We start from the raw sequence: 13,025 nt of genomic DNA on the forward strand, positions 1-13,025 counted from the left end.
GACGGATTTGGCGGAGAAGATAAGAATTAAATCTACGTAAAAATCAGCATCAAGTTCATGACTTCGAGCATGGCATGCAACTCAAAGTGAGACAGACTACTTTTCAGTAACTGAAACATTTCAACATTAGTTTTCAAAGAGATTCCAAGGTTTTGCACAACTGGAAATTTGTTTCGATTTATTCGTCGGACCGTTCTCGCCTTTGGCTGCTGATGTATCTCATTACTTCCAACTCGAGCTGATAGACGTACAGTGTAGCACCTGATTCAAGTGCAACTCAGCTGCGACTGGCTTTTCCAATCCAGGACTTAACAAGAATCTTATAAAACGTTCCTCCAAGAGCAACGTTCTTGACGACACAGACAAGCTGCTAAAGTTATTTAAGTATTTGGTTCAACAGTGTGTACAAACCTTTTTTTGTGTTCTGAGGTCCTGCCAATGAACGGGTTTTAAATATTTTAATTTGTGTAACAGCAAACTTTTGACCGTATCACGAACCATAGTTCGGGATTTATTACACATTCCAAAATCTAAATGTGTGTGAATTGTTAATTGCCTGTATGCAAAGCTTTTTGTTTGGTAAAACATGGTGTTAACATTTAATGTATTTACTTAGTTAACTAATAAATTTATTGATTTGGCAGATAATAAAAAGGTGGGAGAAAACACTAGTGAAAACATTCTCCTTACGATAGTCGCCTCTTAAAAGTAGTCCGACTCTGATGCAAACAAGTACTCGTAAGTTTCCCACTTGTGTGGCCTTCAGCATGTAGCCTTCTCACCCACACGCCTTCTGGGAATAGCGCAGTAATAGAGAAGCCAGAGCCCTGCGCAGATTAGCCACTCTCCTGTACGTCAGATCTGATCTATGCAGTCCGATGTTGATTTCCTCGTCACTACTTCTGATCAGCAGGAACATAATACCTTAACTGGTGCGGATGTCTGAATGACCAGTACATCAGGAGTAGCTATAGTTATCGAGTAGAGACGGAAAAGATCCATGTACCAAATATGTGACGATACGCTATCCACTTACATTAACGTGAACATCCGTCAGAAGCCTGAATAACCACCTTTCGCAGCGCGGACCGCTATGAAACGTCCAGGCTATCCTTGCACACTTGCCGTACCAACCCAAATCTTCGTTATGTCGCACTGCTGCATCCTTGTATCGTAGCCCACTAAATTCACCCGGGTTTAAGTTTCCGTCTGTAAAGCTTGTCCTACTGCGTTAAAACTTTAACATAAGATTATGCCTCTTAATGAGAAGATTATGAAAACATTTAAAATTTTTAATTTCGGTCACTGCTTGCATGAAATAGTGAAAATCAAATTTCTGCCTCCTTGTATAGCCCAGGTTTACCGATGGAGCTGAAATCACCAGACCTCTGGTTCAGATTGTATACCAGTTAGGTTTCTTTCAGAGTATGCTGATACAATAGCGCCATACTTAGTAACCATATACAACCACTCACTCGACGAAATATCAGCACCCAAGCTTTGGAAAGTTACACAAGTCATACTAGTATCCAAGAAAGGAAATAGGATCAATCTGCTGAATTACAGACCCGTATAGCTAATGTCGATTTGCAGTAGGATTTTGGAACATGTGATGTGTTCGAACATTACGAATTAACTCGAAAAAAAACGGTTTATTGACACACAGCCAACATGGATTCTGAAAATATCGTACTACGAAACATAACTGCTTCCTTAATCTCACGGAGTAATCAGTTCTATCGACAGGGGATATCAAATTGATTCCATGTTTTTAGATTTCCAGAAGGCTTTTGACACCGCTCCTCAAAAGCGACTTCTAATCAAGTTGTGTGCCTACGCACTATCCTCTCTGTAGCGCGACTGGATTCGTGATATCTTGTCAGAAGCTGATTGAAAATCATCGTGCAAAACAGAAGTACACTACTGGCCATTAAAATTGCTACACCAATAAGACATGCAGATGATAAACGGGTATTCACTGGACAAATATGTTATACCAGAACTGACATGTGATTACATTTTCACGCAATTTGGGTGCATAGATCCTGAGAAATCAGTACTCAGAACAACCACCTATGGCGGTAAGAACGGCCTTGATATGCCTGTACATTGAGTCAAACAGAGCTTGGATGGCGTGTACAGGTACAGCTGCCAATGCAGCTTCGAAACAATACCGCAGTTCATCAAGAGTAGTGACTGGCGTATTGCGACAAGCCAGTTGCTCGCCCACCATTGACCAGACGTTTTCAGTTAGTGAGAGATCTGGAGAATGTGCTGGCCAGTGCAGCAATCGAACATTTTCTGTATCCATAAAGACCCGTACAGGACCTGCAACATGCGGTCATGCATTATCCTGCTGAAATGTAGGGTTTCGCACGGATCGAATGAAGGGTAGAGCCTCGGGTCTTAACACATCTTAAATGTAACGTCCACTGTTCAAAGTGCCGTCAATGCGAACAAGGGGTGAGCGAGACGTGTAACCAATGGCACCCCATACCATCACGCCGGTTGATACGCCAGTATGGCGATGACGAATATACGCTTCCAATGTGCGTTCACCGCGATGTCGTCAAACATGAATGAGACCATCATGGTGCTGTAAACAGAACGTAGATTCATCCGAAAATATGACGTTTTGCCATTCGTGCACCCAGGTTCGTCGTTGAGTACACCATCGCAGGCTCTCCTGACTGTGATGCAGCGTCAAGAGTAAGCGCAGCCATGGTCTCCGAGCTGATAGTCCATGCTGCTGCAAACGTCGTCGAACTGTTCGTGCAGATGGCTGTTGCAGACGGCTGTTGTCTTGCAAACGTCCCCATCTGTTGACTCATGGATCGAGACGTGGCTGCACGATCCGTTACAGCCATGCGGATAAGAGGCCTGTCATCTCGACTGCTAGTGATACGAGGCCGTTGGGATCCAGCACGGCGTTCCGTATTACCCTCCTGAACCCACCGATTCCATATTCTGCTAACAGTCATTCGATGTCGACCAACGCGAGCAACAATGTTGCGATACTATAAACCGCAACCGCCATCGCGATAGGCTACAATCCGACCGTTATCAACGCCAAAAGCGTGATGGTACGCATTTCTCCTTCTTACACGAGACATCACAACAACGTTTCACCAGGCAACGCCGGTCAACTGCTCTTTGTGTGTGAGTAATCGGTTGGAAACTTTCCTCATGGCAGCACGTTGTAGGTGTCGCCACAGGCGCCACCCTTGTGTGAATGCTCTGAAAAGCTAATCATTTGCATATCACAGCATCTTCTTCCTGTCGGTTAAATTTCGCGTCTGTAGCACGTCATCTTCGTGGTGTAGCAGTTTTAATGGACAGTAGTGTAATATCTGGTGTTCTCTAAGGAAGTGTTATAGGCCCTCTTTTGTTCCTGATCCAAATAAACGATTAAGGGCCAGTCTGTGGAGCCCTTTAAGATTGTTTGCAAATGATGCTGTCATTTACGTTCTTTTAAAGGCATCACAGGATCAAAGCAAATTCCAAAATGATTTAGTCAAGATATCCGTAAAATCCGAAAAATGGCATTGACTCTAAATAACGTAAAGTGTACTAAAAGGAGTCCAATAAATTTCGATTACACGATAAATCTCACAAATGTAGGGATTGTATATTCAACTAAATGATTAGGGATTACATTTACGAAAAACTTAAACTGGAATAATCACACAGATAATGTAGTGTGGAAAGCAAACCAAAGACTGCTATTTATTAGCAGAACACATAGAAAATGTAACAAGTCTACAAAGAGACTACCTACATTAGGCTTTTTACTGGAGTATTGCTGAGCGGTGTGGGATCCGCATCAAATATGGCTGACGGTGGCCATCCAAAAGGTCAAAAGAAGGGCAGCTCGTTTTGTATATCACAAAATAGGGGAGAGAGTGCGACAGTTGTGATACACGAATTTCTGGTTGCAGTCATCAAAACAAAGCCGTTTCCCGTTGCGGCGGGATCTTCTCAAGAAATTTCAGTCAGCAACTTCCTCCTCAGTTTGAAAATATTTTGTTGGCGCCCACCTACAATAGGGAGAAATGATTATAATTATAAAACCACAGAAATCAGAGCTCAAGCGGATAGATTTAATGTTCGTTTTTCCCGCGTGCTGTTCGAGAGTGGAACAGTAGAGAAATAGCTTGAAGGCAGTTCGATGAACCCTCTGCCAGGCACTTAACTGTGAATTGCAGAGTAATCATGTAAATAGGCATGTAGATAGAAGCCGCTAGATAGGCAGCCTGCAACTTGTTGCGTAGTCCATGCGCCAGGATAGTTGCTTACAAGTGGGACAGTACAATCTTCCCCTCACCGATTTCATTCGTATTGATAGAGTGTTTAGGGTACGGCTGGGATTTCAGCACTCGTTAACAGAAAGACACAATTCTCAACCGTTTCTGAGGAAATCGAGTTTGAAAATTATAGACGTTCTAATGCTGTGCGCTTTGTAGGGCCGCTCGTGTTGACGCAATCCCGTAAGAGCAATGTCTGTCGATCGAATCTCGCTGCAGGTCTTAACTTCTTTTTGTAACTTTCAAATGATAGCGCACAGCAATCAGTCGTTCTTTTCTTGCAGGTTTCATTTGGCAAGTCTATATTTCAGCTATTGCCTAGCCATTATCAATGCACCATTTCATAGTGTCAATGCATATTCTAGTACATCAGTCCACTGTTGTTCGGGCATCTGTCACAGTTCTTCCCCTACTGTATATACATACTGTATACGTAAACAGCGACTGTATAATCATTATACAGTACTCTTGAAAGAACTGTGACAGAAGCACGAACAACAGGGAACTTAAGAACTAGAACTGCAGTGATACTATGAAATGGTGCATTGATAATGGCTAGGCAACAGCCGAAATCTAGATTTTCTGAATAAAACCCGCAAGAAAAGGACGGCTGACTGCAGTCCTCTATCATTTGATAGTCATACAACAGTTTTTGAGTGCACCCACGTTCTTAATGGAAGGTAACCTGATTCTTTTTGTGAGTTGCCTGCACCAATACTGGTGATAGGCTTCATTATTGTGTGACGATCGAGAACCGTTTATGATTCTAAAGCAAGTTTATTTTGCACGAGACACATTGAATAATCTAAGGACACGCTAAAACTGGGCGTTCATTACATCAGTATGTCGCGATAACTATTGTTCTCTATGTTTCTGCGATCAGTCTTATCTTGATTCATGCAGTGCTGCGTATGTTACACATTATACTTGTCACAAATGTAAATACAATAATATGAATAACATGACTATAGTGATTTGATTGAAATTTCTAGTACATCCCTTCTTCATTTCCAGTCTCCTTAAGATAAAAAAACTGTCTCTCTTTTTTCATGTTACAGATTAGGAATACAGTAAGAAAATTATTAAGTATTTGTACTTTGCACTATCACAATAAATCTGTTGCTGGAAATACATGGGAATGACAAGAAAATGAGATTCGGTCCAGAGACCTTGTGCTTATGCAACAAGGCACTTACTTGCTCAGCAGCGGACTCCGTTAACTAGCAACGCTGCAAAGCATACAGCATGAGTACGCCTACAATGTTCAATCCTGTTTTTTTCCATAAACGGTTGACAGTTGTGTCTTCCTGTTTACATATGTTAAAGTCCTAGTCGTGTTCTACACGCACTTTCAACACAAATCAAATCGATGAGAAGAAGCTCGTACGGTTCCCTTGTTAGTAATATACAGGGAGTATCAAAAAGAATCATCCGATTTGGTATGTCTATATTTCTGAAACTACTAAACATATACAATGAATTTTGTTTTTTAGTGAACGGGAAACTCAAAAAGTTTTTTCATACCTTTTCATAGGTGGTTAATATTCCCCTCTAGAGACGCACGGCATACGTCAATGCGGTATTCAAATTATTCCCACACTGCACGGAGCATGTCGTGAGTTACAGCTTCCACAGCTGCTGTTATAAGATGTCTCACTTCATTCACTGTTGTTGGTAATGGAGGCACATAAACAGAGTCGTTTATAAACCCGCACAAGAAATAATCACATGCATTTAGGTCCGGTGACGCTGGGGGCCAGTAACGTAAGGCTGAAACATTTGGTCCAGTGCGGCCGATCCATCGTTTCGTAATCCTTTGATTTAAAAATTCCCGCACTTCCAGATACCAATGTGGCGGTGCCCCATCCTGTTAGTAAATGAAGTCGTTCGAATCAGTCTCAAGCTGTCGGATAAGAAAGTTCTCATCCAAATCGAGATATGTGCTTCATGTAACAGTCTTCTCGGCAAAGAAAAAGGGACCATACATCTTTTCCCCTGAAATTACACAAAATTTTGGAAAGTCCCTCTCATGTTGTACAACTTCATGTGGTTGTTCGGTATCACGTATTCTCACATTATGACGGTTCACCTTTCCATTTAAATGGAATGTTGCATCGTCACTAAACACTAGGAGTGGAAGGAAACTGTCATACTGCATCTTGTAAAGAACGAAATTACGGAACTCCACACGTTGTTGTTTGTCACCTTCACGAAGAGCTTGCAGGAGCTGAACTTTGTATGGTTTCACGTGTAAACGTCGATGCAACCCATGCCAGACGGGCATCGGGAACACACTGACCTGTCGAGCTGCATGGCGAACGGATTTCTGCGGACTCCTCGTGAAACTACGGCGATGCGTTCGACATCTGTGTCAGACACTCGGGGAGGACCCGGCGAATTATCTTTATGCAAACAACGTTTTTCTCGCAACTGTTCGTGCCATCGTCAAATGCTTTATACTCTATGAAGATCCACACCATACCTAGTACGAAAGTCACGCTGAACCGTTATTACTGATCCCCATTTGCGCAAAACGTAGTACACAAAACTATTTCTGTTATCCCGATACCATTTTTACTAGAACTGAAATGGGCGCACACAGCTGCTACCTAGCAGAAACCATATAAAACTCGAAAGTTTGCTGTTTCCAACAGTACGATATTCACACACATATCTCAAATAACATAACAGTTATGATTTTTTTTTAATCGGATGATTCTTTTTTATACATCCTGTACACAGCATTTAAAAATGTTTTCCTTGATAATTTATACGTAGAAGAATTGCGGAATTCAGTATGTAACTCACAAGAAACCGGCAGTGGTACATAAGTTTTCCTTTTATGCTGTTTTTTTTTTCTAAACGATAGTATTATTCTACAGATCGTTAATCTTACAATGTCCTTTTATTTGTTCTTAGTGACATTTTAGGTCGTTAAGTCATTATCAGACGGGATAACCGGAGGTATTTTTTTTTAAATAATTCGAGTAAACAAGTTCCATCATGACAGATCTTTGTGAAAAATACACAACTGTGTCACGATAGAATTTGTTTATTTATAATTCATGTAAGCGATATACAACTCTACACCATGCTTGCTAACTTTTAATTTTTAAAAAACATTACTCTTGTTTCTAGTATTCATTTTACACTACTGGCCATTAAAATTGCTACACCAAGAAGAAATGCACATAATAAACGGGTATTCATAGGACGAATATATTATACTAGAAGTGACATCTGAGTACATTTTCACGCAATTTGGGTGCATAGATTCTGAGAAATCAGTACCCACAACAACCACCTCTGGCCGTAATAACGGCCTTGATACGCCTGGCCATTGAGTCAAACAGAGCTTGGATGGCGTGTACAGGTACAGCTGCCCATGCAGCTTCAACACGATACCACAGGTCATGAATCAAGTGACGAGCCAGTTGCTCGGCCACCATTGACCAGACGTTTTCAATTGGTGAGAGATCTGGAGAATGTGCTGGCCATGGCAGCAGTCGAACATTTTCTGTATCCAGAAAGGCCCATACAGGACCTGCAACATGCGGTCGTGCATTATCCTCCTGAAATGTAGGGTTTCGCAGGGATCGGATGAAGGGTAGAGCCACGGGTCGTAACACATCTGAAATGTAGCGTTCACTGTTCAAAGCGCCGTCAATGCGAACAAGAGGTGACCGAGACGTGTAACCAATGGCACCCCATAACATCACGTCAGGTAATAAGCCAGTATGGTGATGACGAATACACGCTTCCAATGTGCGTTCACCGCGATGTCGCCAAACACGTATGCGACCATCATGCTGCTGTAAACAGAACCTGGATTCATCCGAAAAAATGACGTTTTGCTATTCGTGCACACAGTTTCGTCGTTGAGTACACCATCGCAGGCGCTTCTGTCTGTGATGCAGCGTCAAGGGTAACCGCAACCATGGTCTCCGAGCTGATATTCCATGCTGCTGCAAACGTCGTCGAACTGTTCGTGCAGATGATTGTTGTCTTGCAAACGTCCCCATATGTTGACTCAGGGATCGAGACGTGGTTGCACGATCCGTTACAGCCATGTGGATAAGATGCCTGTCATCTCGACTGCTAGTGATACGAGACGGTTGGGATCCAGCACGGCGTTCCGTATTACCCTCGTCAACCCACCGATTCCATATTCTGCTAACAGTCATTGGATCTCGACCAACGCGAGCAGCAATGTTGCGATACGATTAATCGCAATCGCGATAGGCTACAATCCGACCTTTACCAAAGTCGGAAACCTGATGGTACACATTTCTCCTCCTTACACGAGGCATCATAACAACGTTTCACCAGACAACGCCGGTCAACTGCTGTTTGTGTATGAGAAATCGGTTGGAAACTTTCCTCATGTCAGCACGTTGTAGGTATCGTCACCGGCGCCAACCTTGTGTGAATGCTCTGAAAAGCTCATCATTTGCATATCACAGCATCTTCTTCCTGTCGGTTAAATTTCGCGTCTGTAGCGCGTCATCTTCGTGGTGCAGCAATTTTACTGGCCAGTAGTGTAGTTGTTGTATAGCGGATTATCAATGTAAACTGTCAAGAACAATAAATAATTAAACACAAGACCAGCTAACAGCGAGATTTTACTGCGTTGCGCTAGTGACGGCCTGATTATTTATTGCAGTGACCGCGTGTGCTTTCAGGATGGATGGGGGCGGCGGCAGCGGGCAGGAGGGTCTGGTGCTGGACTCCCAGGCCGGCATGCTGTACGGCGAGTACCTGCAGCTGGACAAGGTGCTTAACGCCCAGCGGCCTCTCAGCGAGCAGAATGGCGTCGTCGTGCACGACGAACACCTCTTCATCGTCACCCACCAAGGTAGGGCTGTGCTGCTGCCTCATAGGCGCAACTCTGCCGCATGGGTGCATTGGGAGCGGCAATATGATGCACGCATGTGTGTTAGGGTATGTGTGTGTGTGCGCGCGCGCGCGCGCGTGCCCGTAACTAAGCTTCAGTATCTGATCAATTACGTCAGCGAGCTTTGGAGGAGATTGGACAATCTTGCGTTCCTGTCCTGGACCAGATATTGGTTGTTGTTCCCTTGCCACGACCTATTATGGCTTGTCAAAAGTGTGTGCCTTATGCTTCGGAAGCGGAATTCCCCTCCACACGGATTATGCTTTCTAAGGCCGGTATCTTTTGATGTAGTGTAAAAAGAAACAATTGTCAAATGTTGCCTTTCGTCAAATTTATTTGACCAAATCTAGCGCCTCGCCTTACTTTTGATCAAAGAAACAGATCGTCTTCTGTTTACTCGCACAAGCGGCTGGCATGTATTTTGTAATATGAGCTGATACAGAATGTTTTTCCTTCTCTTAGACAGCAAAACGGGAGTCTATTCTCATCTTCAAAGTGAATTAAAGTAGTATGCACTGATAAATTTGTATGAGAAGTCAAAACCAGGAAAAATGGAAAGCAAAGTTCATTGAAGAGGGATTTAAAGAACTATTGCTTGTCAGGGACAGAAAATTAGCACAATGCTATTCACTGATGACGTAGAAGTGGTATCTGCAGCTGAATATTGCAACAAACGTAATGGAATATGTACTACCTGTAGGTTAAGATAGGTGCATAAGGAAGAAAGCGTTACAGGCAGCCATGATAAAGTACTACATGTTGTAGCCGGGAAAGATAAATGTGATGGATACACGCGAGGCATAGAAGTAAGGACAAGATCAAAAGGTCTTTTATCAGAATAAATAGCAATTAACGTCCAAGAAAGTAAAAGTTAGGCCTAGTTTTGAGCATATTAAAATGAGTCTGAAATCCGTAAATAAATTCGCGAAACGAACTACAAAGTGCGTAAAGAATCACGAAGTACTTAGCAAGCACATAGATACACTACTAATCAGTTCCCTTTGAACTTAAACACATCAGGTCGTAAGTCATTTCTCGTGTTAAAGGCTTTTCGATGATACATTTACAACTCAGTTAATGTGAAGTGTATTCTTTAAATTGTACTCAGACTTTATTATTCTACTAGCTGACAAGCCCGGCATAGCCCGAGTATTCATTTTGCCAATCTTCTATTAGGAATGAGAACAAAAAAAGAGAACTGTGTTTGTTGCGTAATACTGAAAAAATTTCATTTCTATATATTGATAAAAACAGCTCTGACGTGATGAAATAGTCATACAAAGAAATATGCATAATGTACAGAGGTATAACTTGTAATGGTGACATAAAGTACACAGGAATAATGCAACCATACTACAAATCACCGGGAGTGATAACACCTGTTGTATTGATCTTTAGTGACCAGTACAGCAATTGTGCAGCACCAATTTGCATGAAAATGCTATGAGACGAACTGGCCATTTAGATGCACTTTAATAACTTTTCTTATGTCTTGACCACACTTTCTTTTATTTCCAAAAATACCTTAATCGTTTCGACATTCCGTCATTTTCAAATGGTACAAAATACAATACAAAACTGATATAAAAAGATATGAAAATATGTTACATTTCACCATTAGTATGAGACGGAGTACGACTACTGCTCTATGGCTTTCTAGCTTACCAGTGTTATGTTAATCATATAAAATTGTTCAAGAGATACATTGTATCACGTCAACATTCTCAGTCACAAGATGAGTGCAAATAGCTACCAAGGGAAAGTTTTGGAAAACAAGAGGACTAAACTGCTAGGTGGTACTGGAATACATAGTACATGCTGCATTTTGTTTTGTTAACAACCACAATTTTCATCATTATATCATGTGAAATAATTGAATCAGTAAACATGAAAATCACTTTACAATGTTTCACAGAAAGGTATTTCTTTACAGAACAATGTTTAACAAATCTTTTGAGTGGTCGAAATTAATACATTGGATGAATGCGTTGATTGGTGCTGGGGCAAGCTGTCTGTTAACAAACAATTTACAGCATATAAATTACTAGCATCAGTAGTAGTTCATAAGCATCACTTTTATAAGAATTTACAAAGTCTAGAAATACCAGCTGAGGCATGTGGCACACACTTATAAGGAACAGCTGACGTTGCTATTTCCACCAATGGGAACAAATGCCCCTGGTACAAAGCCCTTATAGTTCTGCAGCCATCCTGGGGCCTCATTAGAGGCGATTCATTACAGCTCACTTACTGATCTGCATGTAAATTTTCTGTCACCAACCAGATCACCATTCGCAACAGGACATTCTTGAGTTGTAGTTTCGTAAGGAATGTGGACATCACAGAACAGCCTGATTCATGCAATTCAATCACATGTCGATAAAAACACTGTCATTTCTAGGTTTCCCGATGAGCTATAATTCAAGTGGTGGCTACTTTATAACTAGAGACTATGAAGTATGAAATAACACAGGACTAGCAGTGATATATATTTTTAAACACACAATCGTTACCATAATAATAAAAGCAGTCATGATTCCATATTCTGCGTTTTCAAATTACAAACTGTCATGCACGAGGGCATTACATTCATTTCAGACATTTTTAATCACTCCTCATCAGTTTTTTGTAACATCCGGAGTAGGTGAAAAACTACAAATTATATGCATCCAGACTTTAACCAGTCCTTGTAATAGAAACTGCTAACATTTCCCTATAATATTTTACTGTGTCTCACTCTTCAAATACGTCCAAAAACGCCTGTACAGGTGCAAGATCCTAACCCACAAACTATCAATCACAAGAGAGGGCTCCTGTGTTGTTCTTTCATAATCAGTGTGATACATCATGTTTCAGCTGTAACACATCCAAGCACTGTATGGCTACGGCTTTGTACACTGCCATACATTTTGTTTTTCTACCATGATTTCGAGGTCTGTGTCAGGTTCCAAACTGACATTAACATATTTTGATCCATTAGTTCTCACAGAAAGCTGTAAATCACATGGTGTAAACTATGCTGCTCCCACAACACACACTACAGTAGAAATAAAACACAGAGGCAATGTTTCTGATTGACAAAAATGTAGAATACATCAAACTGAAAGGGTTTGCGGCGTTGTGGGGCATTTCAAACAGCTGCCTGAAGATGATGACCTATGCAGTTAATATCATCTCCCACACTGATGAGGCAGCAGATTTCTTGGTGTTCCATTTCAAAGAGACCAAGAGCATTGTTTCCTCATTTTGCAGTACGTTGCGAATGGATCCCATGACCCATGGTAGGCCTGAGCTAGTGTTCCAATGTGGATCCACCCCTCATTATATCTGGAATGGTGCCTAGAGTTGGATCCACAATGCCTTACATCTGGGACATGGTTCGAAAGTGGATCCACCAAACATTATATCTGGAATGGTTTCTAGAGTAAGATCCGCAATACGATACATCTGGGATAAGGTTTGGAGGTGGACCCACCAGCGAGAGGACAGGTCAGGTTTGAGAGAGCCATCCATGACACTCGCATAGATATAGACATACAGAAAGACAGACAGAAAGTAGAGCAAATGTACTGCATCTGTAGAATATATGGTTGTGAGTGACTGGGTGCATTTGAGTACAGTGTTATACTATGCCATCTGACTGATGTTTTATTCTATCTTTAACAGAATAATACTCACAAAGGACCATCTCCCTCCATCCAACAGACATGTAGTTCACAAAATAGGGAATTGAGATGATCATGATCCGTCATCGTGGATATTTAAGAGTATAAAAGGAGTTGTGATAGGTGCAGCAGGATGTCTTCAAACGTTGTTATCATTGGAGA

General features: G+C 41.7%; 1 protein-coding gene across 1 annotated transcript in view; it reads left to right on the top strand.

Annotated features, from left to right (window-relative positions):
* The window catches only part of LOC124804754 (tryptophan 2,3-dioxygenase), a 406,660-nt gene that overhangs the window by 180,539 nt on the left and 213,096 nt on the right, over positions 1-13,025 (top strand). The window contains exon 2 of the mRNA XM_047265061.1: positions 8,987-9,159. Within this exon, the coding sequence (XP_047121017.1) occupies positions 8,987-9,159 (173 nt within the window). The remainder of the gene's footprint in view (positions 1-8,986; positions 9,160-13,025) is intronic.

The sequence above is a fragment of the Schistocerca piceifrons genome, chromosome 7 (genome assembly GCF_021461385.2).
Source record: "Schistocerca piceifrons isolate TAMUIC-IGC-003096 chromosome 7, iqSchPice1.1, whole genome shotgun sequence".
Taxonomy (NCBI): Eukaryota; Metazoa; Arthropoda; class Insecta; order Orthoptera; family Acrididae; genus Schistocerca; species Schistocerca piceifrons.